Consider the following 24,152-nt stretch of genomic DNA (forward strand, 5'->3'; position numbering starts at 1 on the left):
ATCTCATTTATTATATTTTCAGTTACATTCGCGGTGAAGATTTATAGCATTGAGGACGTGATGTGACCTTAAAGAGACGAGTTCCAGGAGCTCAGTGAATATTACGCTCTGTGCCCGACGTCACCGCGCTGGTTATAAATGGAGGAGGATATATATTTTATATATATATACATATAGATATATATAGAAGGGAAATTAGAGGGTTTGTTGTCATGAGAAGGGAACAATTATTTACACTTACGCAGCGGCACAGAGGGGGGCGGTTCTATAAACCGTCATCTGAGACGCAGAAAATGTGACCGAAATAGACTCAACGGGGCCGAGTCATTGGTCAGCCAGCTTGTAACATTATTATTATTATTATTATACAGGATTTATGGCGCCAACAGTTTGCTCAGCACTTTACAATATAGTGGGAGACAATACAGCAACAATACAGTTCAATACAAGAGGGTTAGGAGGGCCTGATCCTTGGAGCTTACAATCTAGGAGGGAGGGGCTAGTGGTACAAAAGGTAGTAACTGTGGGGGATTGACTAGTAGGAGGAGTAGAAGATTCCATTATTAGCTGAGGGCAGGATAGGCTTCCCTGAAGAGATCAGTTTTCAGAGATCGCCTAAAAGTGAGCAGAGTAGGCGATAGTCTGATAAATTGGGGTAGTGAGTTCCAGAGGATGGGGGAAGTTCTGGAGAAGTCCTGGAGACAAGCATGGGAGGAGGAGACAAGGGAGCTAGAGAGTAAGAGGTCTTGCGAGGAGCGGAGTAACATTGTGATTAATGTATAACATAATGATCTCATCTACATACAGTGGATGTAAAAAGTCTGCACACCCCTGTTAAAATGTCAGGTTTCTGCGATGAAAATGAGACAAAGATAAATCATTTCAGAACTTTTTCCACCTTTAATGTGACCCGTAAATTGTACAACTCAGTTGAACAACAAACTGAAATCTTTTAAGTAGGAGGGAAGTAAAAATAAAAAACTAAAATAATCTGATTGCATAAGTGTTCACACCCTCACATTAATCCTTTGTTGAAGCCCCTTTTGATGTGATTTTCAGCACTCAGTCTTTTTGGGGAGGAGTCTATCAGCACGACACATCTGGACTTGGCAATATTGCCCGCTCTTCCTTGCAGAAACTTTCCAAATCTGTCAGATTGCGAGGACATCTGTGCACAGCCCTCTTCAGATCCCCCCACAGATTTCCCATCGGATTCAGGTCTGGGCTCTGGCTGGGCCGATCCAAAACTTTCATCTTCTTCTAGCCAGGGACGGACTGACCATTTGGGAACTCGGGCATTGCCCGAGGGCCCGGGGTCAGTAGGGGGTCCCATGAGATGCCCCTGGTACCTTTCATAGGCTTTTTTGGGTGTTGTTTGAGTGTGGGCAAGGACACAGGGGCCCCATGATCCCCTATTGCCCGGGGCCCCATGAGTTGTCAGTCCACCCCTGCTTCTGGTAAAGTCATTCCTCTGTTGCTTTGGATGTATGCTTTGGGTTGTTGTCATGCTGAAAGATGAAGTTCCTCTTCCTGAAGCCGGAAGGTTTTGTGCCGATATTGACCGGTATTTGGAACTGTTCATAATTCCCTCTACCTGGACTAATGCCAGCCAAAGACGGGTTGAAAATCGGCTGATTTTCGCACCATTAGTGGGTTAATTGGTCGGACGTTTTTTGGGCTTTTTGCACATTTTTTTTTTATGTTGGCATGTTGGAAAATTCACGGCACATTTTGAAGATCATTTTACTGATAAAAAATCTGCGCATGAGCTGTGACCTGCAAGAACGAGAAAGAAGAAGAAAGAAGAAGAGGGAGAAAGAAGGAGAAGAAAGAAGAAGAGGGAGAAAGAAGAAGAGGAAAGAAGAAGAGGGAGAAAGAAGAAGAAGAAAGAAGAAGAGGGAGAAAGAAGAAGAGGAAAGAAGAAGAGGGAGAAAGAAGAAGAAAGAAGAAGAGGGAGAAAGAAGAAGAAAGAAGAAGAGGGAGAAAGAAGGAGAAAGCAGAAGAGGGAGAAAGAAGGAGAGGAAAGAAGAGGGAGAAAGAAAAAGAAGAAAGAAGATGAAGAAAGAAGGAGGAAGGACGAAGAAGAAGGAAGGAAGAAGAAGATGAAGGAAGAAAGAAGAAAGAAGGAAGGAGAAGAAGATGAAGGAAGAAAGAAGGAAGGAAGAAGAAGAAGGAGAAGGAGGAGAAGAAAGAAGAAGAAGAAGAAGAAGAAGGAAGAAGAGAGAAGGAAGAAGGAGAAGGAAGAAGAAAGAAGGAAGGAAGGAGAAGAATTCCAGTCCGCTATTATATTTTATATGAAAAGTCTTGTGGTTGCAACAAATGTATCCATTTGTATCCAAATAAACACATCTGTATCCGAAATGGATACAATGTTGCAACCGCAAGACTTTTCATATAAAATATAATAGCGGACTGGAATTCTTCCTCTTCCTCTTTTATTCTTCTTCTTATTCTTCTGTATTGCTCCCCTGTCTCTGCAAGGGACGGAAGTAATTATGGGGTTAAATGCAGGCCATAGACAGGATGAAAATCGGCCGATTTTTTTACCGTTGGTGGTAACGTCGGCCGATCGAACTATCGTTTTTTCTTTAAAACGGCCGATTTTCGACCCGTCTATGGCCTGCATAAGACCTCATTTCCAGCTGAAGAAAAAGAGCCCCAAAGCATGATGCTGTCACCACCATGCTTCGCGGTGGGTATGGTGTTCTTTTGGTGATGTGCAGTGTTGTTTTTGTGCCAAACATATCTTTTGGAATTATGGCCAAAAAGTTCATCCTTGGTTTCATCAGACCAGAACACATTTTCACACATGCTTTTGGGAGACTAAATGTGTTTTTGCCAAATTTAGCCGGGCTTGGATGTTCTTCTTCATAAGAAAAGGCTTCCGTCTTGTCACTCCACCCCGTAGCCCAGACATATGAAGAATACGGGAGATTGTTGTCACACGGACCACACAGCCAGGACTGGCCAGATATTCCTGCAGCTCCTTTCATGTTTCTGTTTCTGATGTCTCTGTTGGCGATGTCTCTGTTGGCGATGTCTCTGTTGGCGATGTCACTGTCGGCGATGTCACTGTTGGCAATGCCTCTGTTGGCGATGCCTCTGTTGGCGAAGTCACTGTTGGCGATGCCACTGTTGGCGATGCCACTGTTGGCGAGGTCGCTGTTGGTGAGGTCGCTGTTGGCGATGCCTCTGTTGGCGAGGTCACTGTTGGCGAGGTCGCTGTTGGCGATGTCTCTGTTGCGAGGTCGCTGTTGGCGAGGTCGGTGTTGGCGATGCCTCTGTTGGCGAGGTCGGTGTTGGCGAGGTCGCTGTTGGTGAGGTCACTGTTGGCGATGCCTCTGTTGGCGAGGTCGCTGTTGGCGATGTCGCTGTTGGCGATGTCTCTGTTGGCGAGGTCGCTGTTGGCGAGGTCGCTGTTGGCGATGTCACTGTTGGCGATGTCACTGTTGGCGATGTCTCTGTTGGCGAGGTCGCTGTTGGCGATGTCTCTGTTGGCGATGTCTCTGTTGGCGATGTCACTGTTGCGCCATATTCTCTCCACCTGATGACTGTCTTCACTATGTTCCATGGGATATCTAATGCCGTGGAAATTCTCTTGTACCCTTCTCCTGACTGATACCTTTTAACAATGAGATCCCTCTGATGCTTTGGAAGCTCTCTGCGGACCATGGCTTTTGCTGTAGGATGTGACTAAGAAAATGTCAGGAAAGACATTGCTTCATTATGAACACAGCTATCCCCAGTTATAAGAGGGTGTGCACACTTATGCAACCACATTATTTTAGTGTTTTATGTTCACCCCCCCTTAAAATATTTCAGTTTGTTGTTCAATTGAGTTGTACAGTTTATAGGTCACAATAAAGGTGGAAAACGTTCTGAAGTGATTTAATGGGTTATGCAGCGGGATCATGATAAGACAGTGGGGGGGATTATGACTATACAGAGGGATCGAGATGACATGGCTGATAAGGGGGTTGATGCAGCGGGATCAGGATAGGATGTGGGGGGGGGATTATACAGAGGGATCGAGATCACAGGGCTGATAATGGGGTTGATGCAGCAGGATCAGGATAGGGCAGTGGGGGGGAGGGGTGATTATACAGAGGGATCGAGATGACATGGCTGATAATCGGGTTGATGCAGCAGGACCAAGTTAGGATGGTGGGAGGGGTATTGATTCAGAGGGATTGAAGTGAATGGATCAGGATGACACAACAGCTGATAGGTAATTGATGGAGAAAGACCATGAAAATACAGCTGGTGATGGGGGAAAGATGCAGAGGGATGAGGATAAGACGGTGGGAGGGGGTGGTGGTAATGCTGCAGGATGAGGATGACATGGAAGGGGATGAAGGATGTGGATGATATGGTGGAGGGTTTGGTGATATTATGGGGGGGTTCAGGAGTGAATGGTAGGTGATGGGGAAGCAGTGTGGTGGGATGAGGATGACACAGCTGATGATGGGGGGAGGAAAGGATGGGAGGGCGGTATAGATGCGGCTCTCCGGTGCTGGAAGAGGGGGGGGGGCGGCATAGATGAGGCTCTCCGGTGCTGGAAGAGGGAGGGGGCGGTATAGATGCGCCTCTCCGGTGATGGCAGGATGGGGGGCGGTATAGATGCGGCTCTCCGGTGATGAGAGGGTGGGGGGCGGTATAGATGCGGCTCTCCGGTGATGAGAGGGTGGGGGCGGTATAGATGCGGCTCTCCGGTGAGCGGCTTCCTGTTGGTGATCCGTAGACAGGAAGTGATGCTTCTCCGGCGGTGATCGGGGTCGGGATGCCGGTGTCGGGCGGTGATCGGAGTGGAGGCGGGGCCGGTGAGTGGATACAATGTAACATTTGTCCGTCCGGTGGGGGAGGGGCGCTGCGCTTTGTAGTCCCTCTCCCGGAGTTCTGCCCTCTAATTGGCTGCCCTGGGTGTCGGGGGTTCCCCGTAGTTGGGATCGTCTCTCCTCATTGATGGATACAATCCATTCCTCATCCGATATAATACTCAGCAATGCCACCATACACTATAGACCGACATACAATCAGAACCGATCGATCGGTAGTCTGGCCCCTCCTCCATGGCGATCCTCTTTACGTTGGCCATACACCCTTCAATTTTGTTACCCAATCGATGTGTCGTTCGATTAAAATGACCACACCGGAAACCGATCGAATAGCCAAAACTTCCCTTCCAATCCATAGATCCGATTCCATCAAACGTGTGTGTGCGACTTCATGCGCGGAGGTCAGGAAAGTCGCCCCCGAACTTGCATGAAGTGCGACTTTAACAGTGCGACTCTGCCAGCGTGGGAATCGCGCCAATATCATTGTGGACAATAGGGCGCGCCTGGTCACACGATTTAAAAAACGCATAAAAAGTTGCACCGGTGTGACCGGGGACTCGAGGCTGCATTCACACTTGTGCTTTTCCTAAGCACGCAAAAAATGTGCGTTTTGCCGCAAGTTTCAGAAACGCGCTGCGACCGCGGGTCACACAAGCAATGCCATGATTTGTTAAAGGCTCCCCAAGTACGGGTAGCAGACGCATGTTTTGCCGCGCTATAAATGCCCACTAAGAAGACGCCCAACCGAAAGGGTTCTGCAGCTACTTTGGGGCGTTTGGCACGTCTAGGGCAGCCCCAGGCGCAATGGCGTTAACGTGTGAAGAAAGCACCAAATCAAAAAAAACACCTAAAGCGGAAACGCGCGTTTCAGGTGTGAATCAGTGCCGCAATGGCAGCTGGCAGTTTGCACTGTGGCCGGTTCACTGTACAGCCAGCCAGGCGTGTCGCGGCAGTAATCCGGTGTCAACGGATTGATTGTCCGCAGGAACGTCTCGGTGGTAATCGGCTGTTGGCGGATTGTTTGTCTGCAGGCGTGTCTTGGTGGTAATCTGGTGTCGGCGGATCGATTTTCCACAGGCGCGTCGTGGTGGTAATCTGGTGTTCCGGTGGATCAATTGTCCGCAGGCGTGTTGTGGTGGTAATCTGGTGTCAGCAGATCGTTTGTCCGCAGACGCGTCGTGGTGGTAATCTGGTGTCAGCAGATCGATTGTCCGCAGGTGCTTCGGGGTAGTAATCCGGTGTCAGCAGATCGATTGTCCGCAGGTGCTTCGGGGTAGTAATCCGGTGTCAGCAGATCGATTGTCCGCAGGCGCGTCGTGGTGGTAATCTGGTGTCAGCAGATCGATTGTCCACAGGCGCGTCTGATGGTAATCCGGTGTCAGTGGATCGATTGTCCGCAGGTGCGTCTGATGGTAATCTGGTGTTGGTGGATCGTTTGTCCACAGGCGCGTCGCAGTGGTAATCCGGTGCTGGTGGATCGTTTGTCCGCAGGTGTGTCGCAGTGGTAATCCGGTGTTCCGATGGATCGATTGTCCGCAGGTGTGTCGCAGTGGTAATCCGGTGTTCCGATGGATCGATTGTCCGCAGGTGCGTCGCGGTGGTAATCCGGTGTTTTGATGGATCGATTGTCCGCAGGCGCGTCGCGGTGGTAATCTGGTGTCTGCTGATCATTTGTCCGCAGGCGCGTCACGATGGTAATCTGGTGTTGGTGGATCGTTTGTCCACAGGCGCGTCGCAGTGGTAATCCGGTGCTGGTGGATCGTTTGTCCGCAGGTGTGTCGCAGTGGTAATCCGGTGTTCCGATGGATCGATTGTCCGCAGGTGTGTCACAGTGGTAATCCGGTGTTCCGATGGATCGATTGTCCGCAGGTGTGTCGCAGTGGTAATCCGGTGTTCCGATGGATCGATTGTCCGCAGGTGTGTCACAGTGGTAATCCGGTGTTCCGATGGATCGATTGTCCGCAGGTGTGTCGCAGTGGTAATCCGGTGTTCCGATGGATCGATTGTCCGCAGGTGCGTCGCGGTGGTAATCCGGTGTTTTGATGGATCGATTGTCCGCAGGCGCGTCGCGGTGGTAATCTGGTGTCTGCTGATCATTTGTCCGCAGGCGCGTCACGATGGTAATCTGGTGTTGGTGGATCGTTTGTCCACAGGCGCGTCGCAGTGGTAATCTGGTGTCGGCGGATCATTTGTCCGCAGGCGCGTCGTGGTTGTAATCCGGTGTCAGCGGATCGATTGTCCGTAGGCGCGTCGTGGTGGTAATCCGGTGTCAGCGGATCGATTGTCTGCAGGCGCGCCGTGGTGGTAATCCGGTGTCAGCGGATCATTTTTCCGTAGGTGCGTCGTGGTGGTAATCCGGTGTCAGCGGATCGATTGTCCGCAGGCGCGTCGCGGTGGTAATCCGGTGTCGGTGGATCGATTGTCCGCAGGCGCATTGCGGTGGTAATCCAGTGTTCCGGTGGATCGATTGTCCGCAGGCGCGTCGCGGTGGTAATCCGGTGTCAGTGGATCGATTGTCCGCAAGCGCATCGCGGTGGTAATCCAGTGTTCCGGTGGATCGATTGTCCGCAGGCGCATTGCGGTGGTAATCCAGTGTTCCGGTGGATCGATTGTCCGCAGGTGCGTCGCGGTGGTAATCCGGTGTCGGTGGATCGATTGTCCGCAGGTGCCAAGGCGTGGAGATCACGTTCTGCTACTCTGAATTCCGACATGAATTATAGATTGTGGCCGTTCCAGACGATTGTGCAGCGCGGTGTCGGGCTGCAGGGAGCCGGCGATCTTCTGCTCGGCTCTGATTCCAGGAAATCTCCATCTGCCTTCCAGCACAGAGCCACCCGGAAGACCCCGCCTTCCAGAAGGAGGCGTGTCCTGGCCGAAAATGTGAGCTGCCTGGCTGCCTCTGGTCTGTGTGGTACCCTCCTGAGGTTAAAGCCGGCCATACATGGGTCGAAATTCGACCAATTTTTCATCCGAAAATTGGACCTAAGAATAATCGGACGATATTCGCTCTGTTAGTGAGTCAATGGCACCGGACGATTTTCGTGGTTCCTCCCCTTTTTTGGTGATCGGGCATGTTGGAAAATTTGTGAAAAACGACCGATTTTTGACTCAATGATGGTCAAATCGTACGATCGTTTTTCCAAAAAGAATACACGCCTGAGCCGTGACCTGGAAGGAACAGAAGATTCGCCTGTTATACAGGGTGAACTTTATGACTCGGTCGGCCGACTTTCTAAATCATTGATGGCACCATCGGATTACCGAGCGAACGACATTTCTGATTTTCAGAGGAAAAATCGTTCAGAATTCGAACCATGTATGGCCTGCATTAGGCTCGGTTCACACTGCCTGTGATTTGGGATACAATTGTGAAATCCTCTCGGTTCACACTACTGCGACCTGCAGTGCGACTTTGCCAGGCAACTTGAGTACGACTTTGATGCAACTTTCAAGCGACTTTCAGGGAATGCTGGGTAATCTTCCTGTAATGTCGGATCCAAATCACATGAATATAGATGAGGATCTGACTTGTAGGCGACTTCCAGTAAAGTCTATGGGCCCGTGTCGGATAGAAGTCGCCTTGAAGTAGCACAGGAGCCTTTTCTACAGTCGGAGCACAGAAGTGCTAATTAAGATGCCTCTCATTGACTAACATGGGATTTCACATGTCATGCAACTTGGGGGGTGTCACAAGTCGGATCCCAAGTCACAGCTGTGAACTGAGCCTAACATGGGGTTTCCTATGTCATGCGACTTGGGGGGTGTCACAAGTCACGGCTGTGAACTGAGCCTAGTCAATGAGAGGCGTCTTAATTAGCACTACTGAAGTCGCTCCGACTTTGGAAAAGATTCCTGTGCTACTTCAAAGCGACTTCTGTCCGATTTGGAGGCGACTTCCATTAAAGTCTATGGGCGCAAGTCAGACAGAAGTCGTCTTGAAGTAGCACAGGAACCTTTTCCAAAGTTAGAGCGACTTCAGTAGTTCTAATTCGATGATGAGTCACCGGTCACAACGCTGCGATTTAAAGTCGTGCGATTTCTGAAGACTTTATTGCTACTTGTGAAGACATTCAAGGATTTCCTACAGTTTGCAGTGCAATTTTCATTGTATTCTATGGCTGTGAAATCGAAATCGCAACAAAACAAAACAAAAACGCAGCGGGTGACTTTGGAAAAGACTCCTGTGCAATTTCTGTCCGGCTTGGGGGCGACTTCCATTAAAGTCTATGGGCACAAGTCGGGACAGAAGTCGCCTTGAAGTAGCACAGGAACCCTTTTTTCAAAGTCAGAGCGACTTCAGTAGTTCTAAGTCGATGAATAGACTAAGTCACCGGTCACACCGCTGCCATTTAAAATTGTGCGATTTGTGTGGAATTTCAGGCAATTTCTGAAGACTTTATTGTTACTTGTGAAGATATTCAAGGATTTCTTGCAGTTTGCGGTGCAATTTACCATGTTATTCTATGTCTGTGAAATTGAAATCGCAACAAAACTGCAGAAAAAGTCATGCAAGAACTACCGTATTTTCCGGCGTATAAGACGACCCCCTACGTTTCCTGTTTAAAATGTAGTGTTTGGGCTGTACTCGCCGTATAAGACTACCCCTCTTCCAGTGCACACCAGTGGGAAGAATCGTGCCCCATCATTGGTGTCAGTGGGAGGAATAGTGCCCCATCATTGGTGTCAGTGGGAGGAATAGTGCCCCATCATTGGTGTCAGTGGGGGGAATAGTGCCCCATCATTGGTATTAGTGGGAGGAATAGTGCCCCATCATTGGTGTCAGTGGGAGGAATAGTGTCCCATCATTGGTGTCAGTGGGAGGAATAGTGCCCCATCATTGGTGTCAGTGGGAGGAATAGTGCCCCATCATTGGTGTCAGTGGGAGGAATAGTGTCCCATCATTGGTATCAGTGGGAGGAATAGTGCCCCATCATTGGTATCAGTGGGAGGAATAGTGCCCCATCATTGGTGTCAGTGGGAGAAATAGTGCCCCATCATTGGTGTCAGTGGGAGGAATAGTGCCCCATCATTGGTGTCAGTGGGAGGAATAGTGCCCCATCATTGGTATCAGTGGGAGGTAGAGTGCCCCATCATTGGTGTCAGTAGAAGGAATAGTGCCCCATCATTGGTGTCAGTGGGAGGAATAGTGTCCCATCATTGGTGTCAGTGGGAGGAATAGTGCCCCATCATTGGTGTCAGTGGGAGGAATAGTGTCCCATCATTGGTATCAGTGGGAGGAATAGTGCCCCATCATTGGTGTCAGTGGGAGAAATAGTGCCCCATCATTGGTGTCAGTGGGAGGAATAGTGCCCCATCATTGGTGTCAGTGGGAGGAATAGTGCCCCATCATTGGTGTCAGTGGGAGGAATAGTGCCCCATCATTGGTGTCAGTGGGAGGAATAGTGCCCCATCATTGGTATCAGTGGGAGGTAGAGTGCCCCATCATTGGTGTCAGTAGAAGGAATAGTGCCCCATCATTGGTATCAGTGGGAGGAATAGTGCCCCATCATTGGTGTCAGTGGAAGGAATAGTGCCCCATCATTGGTGTCAGTGGAAGGAATAGTGCCCCATCATTGGTATTAGTGGGAGGAATAGTGCCTCATAATTGGTGTCAGTGGGAGGAATAGTGCCCCATCATTGGTGTCAGTGGGAGGAATAGTACACCATCATTGGTGTCAGTGGGAGGAATAGTGCCCCATCATTGGTATTAGTGGGAGGAATAGTGCCCCATAATTGGTGTCAGTGGGAGGAATAGTACACCATCATTGGTGTCAGTGGGGGGAATAGTGCCCCATCATTGGTATCAGTGGGAGGAATAGTGCCCCATCATTGGTGTCGGTGGGAGGAATAGTGCCCCATCATTGGTATTAGTGGGAGGAATAGTGCCCCATCATTGGTATCAGGGGCAGGAATAGCGCCCCATCATTGGTGTCAGTGGGAGGAATAGCACCCCATCATTAGTATCAGTGGGAGGAATAGTGCCCCATCATTGCTGTCAGTGGAATAGTGCCCCATCTTTGGTGTCAGTGGCAAGAATAGTGCCCCATCATTGGTGTCAGTGGAATAGTGCCCCATCTTTGGTGTCAGTGGGAGGAATAGTATCCCATCATTGGTGTCAGTGGGGGGGGAGGAATGGTGCCCCATCGTTGGTGTCAGTGGGGGGGGGAATAGTATCCCATCATTGGTGTCAGTGCGGGGTGGAATAGTGCCCCATCATTGGTGTCAGTGGGGGGTGGAATAGTGCCCCATCATTGGTGTCAGTGGGAGGGGAGGAATAGTGCCCAATCGTTGGTGTCAGTTAGGGGAGAGGAATAGTGCCCCATCGTTGGTGTCAGTGGGGGGGAGGAAAAGTGCCCCATCGTTGGTGTCAGTGGGGGGGGGGAGGCATCGTGCCCCATCGTTGGTGTCAGTGGGAGGAATAATGCCCCATCATTGGTATCAGTGACACCAATGATGGGGCACTATTCCTCCCACTGACACTTGCTGACCCCTGTTCCAGTACGGTGCTGCTGCAGCCAGCATATGTGGTTGCAGCAGCACCTAAGCACGGCACACTTACCTGCATCTCCACTCGATTTTCGCGGGGCCGCCTCCTCGCCGGTGATTGGCCGCCTGTGTGCCTTTCCTGAGCTACAGTTCTGGCGGCCAATCACTGGTGAGGAGGCGAAGCCGAGCAGCCGCGCGAACATCCAGTGGACTAATCGAAGGAAGGAGCAGCCGCGCTTCCTGGACCGGATCGTCGTGGGACCGGAGCCAGGTAAGAGACAGCAGCCCCTGCCCACCCCTGTACTTAGTTTCCCTTCTGTTGGAAGGGCGCGGTGCCGCCGCCGCCCCCCCCCCCTAAAAAGTGTCAGCATGCCGTTACCGGCGTATAAGACGACCCAAGGGGTAAAAAGTCGTCTTATACGCCGGAAAATACGGTACTTTAGAAATCGACCTGCAGCAAATCGCACAGGTTAACCCTAGGGTCACACCTATGCAGGTTGCGTTTCTGCATTGCGTTTTATGTTGTGTTTTGCGCATTTGATGAATTTTGCTGGGTTTTTTTTTTTTATTTTTTCTTGTTGCTAGGCAGATTTTAAATGCAAAACGCGGCAAAAACGCAACACATGCTTTTCTGCAGCATTCCCATGGAACTTTATAGAACCAAAAACGCAATGTTTTGCGTTCAAAAAAGTCCCTGACCCATTCCAAAAAACGCACCGGGTGACTTTAGAAAAGGTTCCTGTGCTACTTCAAGGCGACTTCTGTCCGGCTTGTACCCATAGACTTTAATTTAAATTTAAAATCATGCAATTTCAGCAATTTCAGGTGCGATTTTTGAAGACTTTATTGCTACTTGTGAAGATATTCAACGATTCCTTGCAACTTGCGGTGCGATTTCCATTGTATTCTATGTCTGTGAAATCGAAATCGCAACAAAACTGCAGAAAAGGTCATGCAAGAACTACTTTAGAAATCGACCTGCAGCAAATTGCACAGGTTAACCATAGGGTCACACCTATGCAGGTTGCGTTTAGTGCGTTTCTGCATTACGTTTTATGTTGTGTTTTGCGCTTTTGATGCATTTTGCATTTTTTTTTCTTTTTATTCATTTTTCTTGTTGCTAGGCAGATTTCAAATGAAAAATGCAAAACACTGCAAAAACGCAACACATGCTTTTCTGCAGCGTCCACATTGAATATATTCAACAATTTTTTTGCTACTTGCAGAGCGATTTCCATTGTATTCTATGTCTGTGAAATTGGAATCGCCACAAAACTGCAGAAAAAGTCATGCAAGAACTACTTTAGAAATCGACCTGCAGCAAATCGCACAGGTTAACCCTAGGCTCACACCTGTGCAGGCTGTGCTTAGTGTGTTTCTGCATTGCGTTTTGTGTTGCGTTTTGCGTTTTTGATGAGTTTTTTTTTTCTTGTTGCTAGGCAGATTTTAAATGAAAAATGCAAAATGCAGCAAAAACGCAACATATGCTTTTCTTCAGCGTTCCCAATGGAAGTCTATAGAACCAAAAATGCAACGTTTCGCGTTCAAAAAAAGTCCCCGACCCTTTCCAGAAAACGCACTGAATTGTCTGAATTGTCCCTAGTATGTATGTATGAATGTGAGTTAGGGACCTTAGACTGTACGCTCCTCAAGGGCGGGGACTGATGTGAATGTAATATATATATATATATATATGTGCTGCATAAATTGATGGCGCTATATAAGTACCTGAAATAATAATAATAACATTTTAAAAACTGTGCATTTCGGTGAAGTGCATCCTGAATTTTCGCTTTCAGTCCAGAATTTTCATATCTATCTTGGACTTTGTATATCTGTCTTTCTACTTGCTGCTTTCTCATTATAGTTTAAATAAATTGTTTTATACCTGTGTCATTTTTCACACGGATTTATTTATTTATTTATTTATTTTTAATATTTTTTCCAAAAACAATTTTATTGAGTTTTTATTTTATTATAATTTTTAATGTTTTAATTTTGTTTTCCAAAAACAATTTTATTGAGTTTTTATTTTATTATTACAATTTTTTATTTTTTTTGTTTGTTTATAGCACGAATGTGTATCATTGTACATGGATAGGTGTGCAAGGGTCTAACAATTAAAGGGAGATGTACTGTGTAATAATAAAGACACAGTGAAGTCTATGTATAAAAAAAAAAAATTTGATGTGCGAATGTCTCAAACGTTCCCCGAGTCATCTCCAATAATCCTCATAAGTCTTCTAATATTTCCTATAATGGTCAGCTCCATCTAGTGGCCATAATGCAGAATTTTCCTGAAATACCTGAAAAAGGAAACACTGCATCATGGCCACTAGATGGAGCTAAGGATCATAGGAAATAAATATATCATACACAGCACAGTGATTGTTCATTATTGAAGTCTGTGCTTGAGAATTTTTTTTTATAAATAAACCCCCCCAAAGAATCAGTAGGTGTGATGTGGCTACAATAAATTTTTTCTATGAACTAAAAATTATAAAATATTTATTTAAATGTAATAATTTTACTCCTTTTGCAGGATCCAGGGTCCCCTCCATCCCACGCTGTGGTGTGTCCAGCCCGTTTAGAGGACATATGAGTACCAAAAGCAATGGTAAGCGCACTCTGTGAGTGGAATGTAACCTTCTCGCTGTCCGCAGACTTCATGGGGCGGGGGGATGCGCAGTCCCATTTGTCCTGGCGGAGGGATCCTTTCTGAACTGGCTTTCTTTTTTTTTTTTTGCAATGTTATTTTTATGATTTATGTTTTTTCTAACTAAACTTATAAATAAATTATATAAAAATAAATAAAACAATTTTTTTATATATATATATATATATATATATATATATATATATATAATTGTTTTATTTATTTATAAGTTTAGTTAGAAAAAAAATAATTTATATTTATATAAATATATTATTATTTTTATTTATTTATATATTGCTCAGCATAAATGAGTAAACCCCAATAGATTTCAGAATCCACATTTTCTATGGGACACTATACTACAAAATACTCCCACAAATGCCGGCCATTGATTGCAAACAAGATTTGGTAATTTGCACACACAAAAAAGTATTTTTCCTAACAAATTAATTCAAGACCATGTTGCAAAAATTAACACACCCCACTGAAAGTCTTGGGAGTAAAGCTAAATTTTAGACAAAATCCTAATTAACAAGAAATCCGCTACAGGAGAGTGTAATTATTCATTAAACAGGTGTCAAGCAGACAGGTGATTATAAAAGGGTGTGACTTAACAAAGAAAAACCCTCCCATTTCATGATGTCCGCAATGGCACCACATGGAAGAGAAATTTCACAGGCCTGAGAAAGAGAAAATAATTTCTTTACACAAGGAAGGTGAAGGCTACAAGAAGATCAGCAAAGCTTTACTTATCAGTCAGAATACTGGAGCAAAAGTGATACAAAAATTTACCAAAGATTGAACTGCAACCATTTCACAGAGACGTCCAGGCCGTCCACGGAAGTTAACAGCTCGATAGGAGCGTCTTCTGTTGAGACGTGTTGAAGAAAATGGCCATGCAAGTTCACTGCAGTTAGCTAAAGAAGTAAAAAAACAAACTGGGGTGATTGTTTCCCGTGACACAATATGGCGTACACTGCAGAGGAATGGCATTCATGGGTGTCCTTCATGAAGGAAGCCTCTCCTAAAGCCCATGCCCAAAAAATCCCACCTAGAACTTGCCAGGGCCCATGCTGAAAAAGAAGACTCCTGGGACTCTGTACTCTGGAGTGATGAGACCAAGATAAATGTTTTTGGAACCAATGGCTTCAAAATTGTATGGCGTCACAAATGTGAGGAGTACAAAGAAAAATGCATGGTGCCTACAGTGAAACATGGTGGTGGAAGTTTCCTGTGGGGTTGCATGAGTGCCGCTGGTGTCGGGGAGCTGCATTTCATTGATGGAGTTATGAATTCACAGATGTACTGCTCTATATTGAAAGAGAAGATGCTACCATCACTCCGTGCCCTCGGTCGTCGTGCACTTTTCCAACATGACAATGAGCCAAAACTCACATCTAAGGCCACTATTGCATTTCTGTAGAAGAACAGGGTGAAAGTGATTCAGTGGCCAAGTATGTCTCCTGATCTGAACCCAACCGATCACCTATGGAGAATTCTGAAGAGACAAGTTGATCATCGCTCTCCATCCAGCATCCAGGCTCTAAAAGATGTCGTTCTTGAAGAATGGAAAAAGATCGATGTTGCAATATGTCACCAACTTGTTCTTTCCATGCCTAGAAGACTTGGTGCCGTCCTTACATATCATGGAGGTCATACAGAATACTAGATGGAGGAGTTCTTGTTGTCGGGTGGATTCATTTTTGCATCAACTAATTGGAGTAAAACTGAAGATTTTGTCATCTAAGTTATATTATGAACCTTCCTTCCATGTAATGAGCCGAACAAATGTTCTATAAAAGTCCAGTTTTGTCCAAATTCTGAAAATTGTTACTTTTTCAAAAAGGGGTGTACTCATTTATGCTGAGCACTCTATATATACAGTTAGGTCCATATATATTTGGACACAGGCACAATTTTAGTTTTTTTCAGGTATTTACCAAAACATATTCAGGATATAGTTCTATAATGAGTATTGTCAGCGATCCAGGTATGACCAGAAATGTGTGGACTGACACAGGGAAGTAGCAGGCTTCAGGAACACAGGCGTAGTCAGGGCTGGAGAGGTGAAATGGTCAGGCAGGCCGTAAGGTACTGTCAGGTGCCACCTGGCAGTGTCTCTAGCAGCCCACAGCATGGATTTCCTCAGGGTGCGGGGTCTAAGTCCCAGCCTGCTATTCACCAGGGCCCCTGATGGTGGGGATGGACTTGGTGCAGACTGGAACCAGGTCGCCACCCCTGAGTGTGTCCGGCTGTGGTAGAGAATACTGGCAGGGGAGTGCAGGAACGGAGTCTGATGGGAAGAGGCAGGCAGACTTAGTAAAGGTGATCCGTGCGGGATGGATGGATCGTCGGGTGAAGTAAGCGTAGTCAGATAGGCCGGGTCGGTATCATGCGGGCAGCGTGGTACAGGAGGAGCAAGCAGAGAATGGTCGGGGTCACAAGCCAGGTTCAGCAGGTAGCGGGCAGCGCGGTACCAAGGATCAGGCAGAAGGATGGTCAGGCAAGCCAGGGGTTCAACAGGAGATGGTCAGCAGAGGTCAGGATCAGGCAGGGTCGGCAACAAATCAGATCGTCAGCAGAACAGGAACACAGGATACCAGGTACAGGGGCTCATGGGAAACAATACACCAAGGCCCTGATCACAGGCCTGGTCCTGCTTAAATACACTTCCTTCAATCAGCCCCAGGTGTTGGCTGACTGCCAGAGTCAGTTTCTGGCTGCTGAGAGCACCCGCTGGCCAGTCCTGGTACTGCAACCCACACGGCAGGTGAGTCCCACCACTATTGGCGAGTCTATTCCTGACAGATATGGGTGGACAGTGCACACTCTCAGGTTTAGTTTGAGGGTATGTACATCCAAATTGGAGGGGGGGTTTAGGAATTACAGCTCTTAAGAGTAGCCATCCCCCCTTTTTCAAGGGACCAAAAAGTAATTGGACAATTGAATCAAAAGCTGTTTCATGGCCAGGTGTGGGCTACTCCTTTGTTATTTCTTCATCAATTAAGCAGGTAAAAGGTCTGGAGGTGATTCTAAGTGTAGTAATTGCATTTGGAATCTATTGCTGTGAACTTTCATCATGCGTTAGAAGGAGCTGTCCCTGCAAGTGAAACATTTCATTGTAAGGCTTCAAAAATGAATCAAATCCATCAGAGAGATCGCAGCAACATGAAAAAACAAAAAAAAACTAAAATTGTGCCTGTGTCCAAATATATATGGATCTAACTGTATGTATGTGTGTATATGTATACATATGTGTGTGTGTGTGTGTGTGTGTGTGTATATGCATGTGTGTGTATATATATGTGTGTGTGTGTATATATGTATGTATGTATATATGTGTGTGTGTATATATGTATGTGTATGTATGTATATATGTGTGTGTGTGTGTGTGTGTGTGTGTGTGTGTATATATATATATGTGTGTGTATATACAGTTGCAAGAAAAAGTATGTGAACCCCTTGAGATTACGTGGAGTTTTGCATGAATTGGGCATAAAATGTGCTCTGAACGTCATCTAAGTCACAACAATAGAAGAACACAGTCTGCTGAACATAATACTACACAAACATTAGATGTTGCCATGGTTTAATTGCACATAACATGTAAACATTCACAGTGCAGGGAGGAAAAAGTATGTGAGGCCCTAGCTTAATGACTTCTCCCAGAGCTAATTGGAGCCAGGAGTGAGCCAACCTTGACTCCAATCAGTGTGATGATATTGGATGTGTTGCTGACAGCTGTCCTGCCCTTAAAAAACACACACCTGTTTTGGGTTTACTGGTTTCAAGAAGCACTGTCTGATGTGAACCATGCCTCGCAGAAAAGAGCTCTCAGAAGACCTACAATCAAGAATTGTTGACTTGCATGAAGCTGGAAAGGGTTACAAAAGTATCTCCAAAAGCCTTGATGTTCATGTGTCCACGGTAAGACAGACTGTCTACAAATGGAGAAAGTTTAGCACTGTTGCTACTCTCCCTAGGCATACAAGCATACAAGTAATTCAACAAAACAATGGCTGCAACAGCACAGAATACGCCTTCTGGAGTGGCCCAGTCAGAGTCCTGACCTCAACCCGATTGAAATGCTGTGGCATGACCTTAAGAGAGCGATTCACACCAGACATCCCAAGAATATTGCTACACTGAAACAGTTTTATGAAGAGGAGTGGTCCAAAATGACTCCATATCGTTGTGCAGGTCTGATCTGCAACTACAGGAAACGTTTGTCTGAGGTTATTGCTGCCAAAGGAGGGTCAACCAGTTATTAAGTCCAAAGGTTCACATACTTTTTCCTCCCTGCACTGTGAATGTTTATTTGTTATGTGCAATTAAACCATGGCAACATCTAATATTTGTGTAGTATAATGTTCAGCAGACTGTGTTCTCCTATTGTTGTGACTTAGATGACGTTCAGAGCACATTTTATGCCCAATTCATGCAAAACTCCACGTAATCCCAAGGGGTTCACATACTTTTTCTTGCAACTGTATATGTGTGTGTGTGTGTATATATTAGATATAGAATTTTCCCTTCCATTGGAGTGATTGTCCCATTAAATTCCATCCTGGCTGCATATTACCAGGATTTAGCTATGTAAGTTCTAATACTTTACTTCTTGACCAATGACATTGTTGTCACCAAGACAGGAAATTGAGGGAAATATCTGTAATGGATGCTGATATTTCACCAAACAAATGATGGCTCTGTGAACTCCACTGACCTGTCGGCGATATTCCTCAGCTCACACAATGGCTGCCTTCTCTGTATACATGACAGGTGCTCCCTGTGTATTGGTTCTGTGGTTGCCGGTTGTATTAATCTGTTTCTTGTCTCCTCCAGCCTTCTGCATCGGCCCCAGCAGCCGGCTCAGTGACCAGTACCGGATCCGGGACCACATGCTCGCCCACTACAACAAGATCCTTACTGCGAAAGGTATGGACCCTCCAATCTGATTGGAGACATGCCAGGCGATGGGGGAAGGGTCAGGGGTGTCGGTGTGTTGTCTGGTGTTACACTACAGAGGATGATGATGACAGGAGTGAGGATCTCCGAGTCGGCTTCTCTCAGATCTAGAGCTCTCTCTCCTTCATCTTCTATGGAGTCACTGAAGATTCTCAGATCTGTTTCCTGACCGGAATGGCGGCTTTATAGTCGAGGGAGAGTTCAGTATGTGCTGTGCAAAGGATGAGGTCAGACGAGAACTGTGGAGGAACACTTCTGTCCTGTGCCGTCACCCCTCCCCTGTGCCGTCACCCCTCCCCTGTGCCGTCACCCCTCCCCTGTGCCGTCACCCCTCCCCTGTGCCGTCACCTCTTCCCTGTGCCGTCACCTCTTCCCTGTGCCGTCACCCCTCCCCTGTGCCGTCACCCCTCTCCAGTGCCGTCACCTCTCCCCTGTGCCGTCACCCCTCTCCTGTGCCGTCACCCCTCTCATGTTGCAATCTGATTGTACAATCTCCTACTGAGCACAAGGACCTCCTAATTATTTAGAAATAGAGTGGTTTGTCTGAGACAGCCTTCCCCTATCTACGGATTGGTAAACATCACGAGGAAGGTTCAACCAGATTGTAATGTGTGTGGCCAACATAACATTGACCGGCCAGAGTGTCTGCCGGTCATTTAGGATAACTGTGAGGAAACAGCAGCTACTGTCAGTTGAGGACTTATTGAGCCCCGTGCATGGAGGGCACCTGGGGGCCAGTCATAAAGTGTATGTGAACCCTAACAGCGATTCTTTTGGTCTTTTAAATATATCACTGAAAGTCTTATTTCTGTGCAAAAGAAAAAATACCTGTTGATCCTGCCAGAGATCCAGTGAGCCGACACTTCCTGTGCCGCACTCTTATAAGTTACATTGCTACCAGTTCTCCTTTGTCAACTACAGAACACCTCCCCCTCTCCTCTTCGGCATAACATGGGGGGGTGTTCTTTAGTTCACAGAGGAGAACTGGTAACAATGTAACTTATAAGAGTGCGGCGCAGGCAGGGAACACGGGAAGGTTCCGTTTACTGGATTTCTATAGACTTGTCCTAGGGTGGCAATGCTGGGACTCCAAAGAAAAATCCGTGACCCCCATCATGTGATTGTTAAACTGTACCATGAGACTCCCTGCTGTGGGGTCACTGGCTATGGAAGGTTTGTATTAGACAAACCCAATGCAAAAAAAATATGGTGCATGCTGGGACTTGTAGTCCCTCAGCAGCAGGATATGTATTGGCTGCTTATCCCTGATCTGTTCAGTAACCATCTATATGTTTCTGTAGTCGTATTTGTCTTGGTGTGCATTTGGTTTCAATGATACTGTGTACCTGTGATTGGCGCTCCGGTAAACACAGTGGCGTTGTTGCGGTTAAAGAATGTCTGTGTGTTTACAGGCGGAGCGCTGGCAGGCCGTGTGCATTCCTCGGGAAAAGGCATTATCATCCTCATCCTGCCTTGTTCCCCCTCGGGCAGTACTGATCAGTATCAAATGGCACAGCACAGTCCTGCTTTTCAGGTTCTTCCCTACTGGTGGTGGTCACCACGCCACAGCGCTCCTATTACAGAGACTGACAGGGAGAAATGTGAGTCTTCTTAAAGACAAAGTATTTCTTGTCGCCCTTCCATCACCAATCCCAGACATAAGGGTTTATTCTGCATCTTAGGATATACAGCGATTCCTTTATGCCCCTGTCCATCCAGAGCCTCTGGTGTATAGACCACGATGGACAGTTGGATAAATGGTTCTATATATAGGATGTATCCGGTCTGTAAACCAGAGGTTCTAAAAATAGAGCCATTAATCCAACTGTACATCCAGAGCCTCTCATTTATATGCCAGATACAGCCTAAATATAGAACCATTTATCCAACTGTACATCCAGAGCCTCTGGTATATAGACCGGATACATCCTATATATATATATATATATATATATATATATATATATATATGTGTGTATGTATGTATGTATGTATATATATATATATATATATGTATGTATATATATATATATATATATATATATATATATATATATAACCATTTATCCAACTGTACATCATGGTCTATAAACCAGAGGCTCTGGATGTACAGTTGGATAAATGGTTCTATATTTAGGATGTATCCGGTCTATAAACCAGAGGCTCTAAAAATAGAGCCATTAATCCAACTGTACATCCAGAGCCTCTCATTTATCTGCCAGATATATCCTAAATATAGAACCATTTAGAGCCATTTATCCAACTGTCCATCCAGAGCCTCTGGTGCATAGACCATGATGTGCAGTTGGATAAATGGTTCTATATTTAGGATGTATCTGGTCTATAAACCAGAGGTTCTAATAATAGGGCCATTTATCCAACTGTACATCCAGAGCCTCTCATTTATATGCCAGATACAGCCTAAATATAGAACCATGTATCCAACCGTAGATGCAAAGCCTCTGGTTTATAAACTGGATACATCCTAAATATAGAGAGATTTAGAGCCATTTATCCTACTGTACATCATGGTCTATAAACCAGAGGCTCTGGATGGACAGTTGGATAAATGGCTCTATATTTAGGATATATCTGGTCTATAAAGCAGAGGCTCTGGATGGACAGTTGGACAAATGGCTCTATTTTTAGTGTGACCTTTGCAACCTTAGTAGTTCCACTACTGCTCAATATAGAGACATTTATCCAACTGTCCATCCAGAGCCTCTGGTTTATAGTGGTAAGGAAATCAACAACCTCTAGTTTTTAAAAGTGTTTAAAAGTTTATTTAGAAGAGAAGAGTTACAAAGCACCCTGTAAATCATGTGTAATATTAATAATAAATAAGTGAAGAGTTACAAAGTAAAAGCAAGGATTAGAAAGTAGAGAGAATAACGCACCCTGGCATCCTTGGACATGACGGATGTACCAAAGAGCTGACCTCTTTAATAAATAGGAGGCCTTTTAAACTTCAGTCCTGGACAGTTGCCATATAGGGCGCTCCTAAATATTAACATTTTACATATTAAATCATTAACTCAAGAATTTGCATAAGCAGCACATCATTCATTAAAAAAACATTACTTTCTGCTACCTTGGCACACCTCATCAGCTTCACTAACCTCTAGACTCCCAAATACCTCATTATAGAATATGGAGAAACTGTCTCTATGTACCACAAGAAGGTCATCCAAGGATCCAGAGAACAATTTGTTTCAATAAAATCTACCAAGCGAACCTGTTATAAAGAACCTGACATTAGCATATAAGCACTTAAATACTTTAATTGTCAGTAAAGCGTATAATACATATATTTTCTTATATACAGTACAGGAACAACCTAAATCCAGAATATTCTGCTAAACTGCCAATCCAGAGCAACCGATTTCTACCATTATCAGAAGACAGAGGTCTTTTTTTCTGTTGTGTAAATTGAATGGCGAAGAACCCACATGGAAGAAAAATATATTTGAAATATATTTTAAAAATATTCTTCCCAAATATATTGCCATATATTTGAAATGCTACAATTTTGCATTTCAACATAAAGAGTGTGTGTGTGTGTGTGTGTGTGTGTTATATTTTGAAATTTATTGAACATGGCCAACATTGTAGCATTTCAGATATATGTCAATATATTTGGGAAGAGTATTTTTAAAATATATTTTTCTTGATTTTAATACCTCCAGGCTACCTTCGTGACAGTATTTCACATTTGCACAGATACTTCATTAAAGTAAATGGTTTGTAAGAAATCCTTATCTGTCGGAGCGCAGGTTCAACCGCCACAGGATCCGGCGATATATCTGTCTTCCTGATAGCGGTTTATAGACCCGCTACGCTTCTCTCTCTCATATTACACTTCATCTCTTCTCTTTCAGCTGCCGTCGATTGCTCCCCTCCGAAGAGTATGACCAAAAGCATTAAATGTAAGTGAGCTTTTACCCTCTGACTATTCTACGCTTGTCATTTAAAGAGGACCTGTCACATCGGGGCCTGCCATTGGCCGAATCCTGAATATGGTGAATACGGTGTTAGTTCCAGGGCTCCCGGGCTTAGGGATGTGCCAACCCCTAACTGGTAGGCACAGGCAGTAGGCATCATGACAGGTTCTCTTTAAGGGCTCGCTGACACCAGGTGTGGTGTGCAAAATTATGCATTTTCCCGCACCTCACAAGAATGTGCTGCCCTTTTGCAGACACCAATGAGTGGCATTAATTTCCACCTAGCAAATAAACGTGCATTTGTGCCTACCGAAATGCATGACACACAGTACCCTGCACTTTGATGCGGCACAATTTATCAAATTTGCACATTCGTCACAACGCGCGGGCACGCACAAAAACGTGCGCACGCTTGGACTTGGCGTGAACAAGGACTAATAGTCATTTGGTAATATATGACTGGGTATGGATCTCACTTTAATACCCAGATCCTCCCAGAATAGGTATCAAAGCAGGGGCGGACTGACCATTTGGAAACTTCGGACACTGCCCCAGGGCCTGGGGTCAGTAGTCCATATATTCGTTGATATATGGACTTTTGTGAATGGACTATATGCGGACGTCCTACATTTGTTATACTTGCTTCTTGCACTGATTCATTTATTGCACTTACATGGTGGTGGATATAATAAGATTATTTAGTTACTGATTGATCTATTTTATTTATTTTCTTTATATTTACACAATTCTTTTGGGTTTTTGGGGTTGCGCTATTATTTGTGGTTCATTTGATTTATCACATTTTTTATTATTATTTACAGTGTATTATTAATAGCAGCACCCAACTCTTATGTACATGGTTTGAACACATTGGCGCAATGATGTTAGTCTAATGGTGTCTTTTGAGTGGCTTCTAATAGACACCATTAGAAACTGATCTATAAAAAAAAAAAAAAGGCATGATCCAATTTGCTCCTGCAGGGGAAACAAATTCCTTCCTGATCCCCCGAGAGGCAATCGGATATTTCCTGGATCAGCTTTACCTATAAATGTTATATTCTGTGTATTCAAGAAAGAATCCAGGACTTTTTGTAAAGCAATCCACTGAGCTGGCCAGAACCAACTCTTGAGGAAGTCTATTCCATATTTTCACAGTTCTCACTGTGAAGAAACCTTTCCGCTGCACACTATTGAGTTTGATCACTTGCGACAACCAAAAGACTTAAGTTACATAGTTTGGCTGAAAAAAAGACAAAAGTCCATCCAGTT

The 24,152-nt window shown here is 45.4% G+C and overlaps 1 protein-coding gene across 1 annotated transcript in view; it reads left to right on the forward strand.

Annotated features, from left to right (window-relative positions):
* The first annotated feature begins 4,683 nt into the window (after nt 1-4,683).
* Nucleotides 4,684-24,152, forward strand: part of SPATA7 (spermatogenesis associated 7) — a 68,466-nt gene continuing 48,997 nt past the window's right edge. Inside the window, exons 1-4 of the mRNA XM_089663111.1 lie at nt 4,684-4,820; nt 13,864-13,938; nt 18,820-18,912; nt 22,821-22,868. Of these exons, the coding sequence (XP_089519237.1) occupies nt 4,781-4,820; nt 13,864-13,938; nt 18,820-18,912; nt 22,821-22,868 (256 nt within the window). The 5' untranslated portion in view covers nt 4,684-4,780. The remainder of the gene's footprint in view (nt 4,821-13,863; nt 13,939-18,819; nt 18,913-22,820; nt 22,869-24,152) is intronic.

Source organism: Staurois parvus, unplaced genomic scaffold (assembly GCF_062004578.1).
Source record: "Staurois parvus isolate SC_StPar_1 unplaced genomic scaffold, SC_StPar_1.0 ptg001627l, whole genome shotgun sequence".
Classification (NCBI taxonomy): domain Eukaryota; kingdom Metazoa; phylum Chordata; class Amphibia; order Anura; family Ranidae; genus Staurois; species Staurois parvus.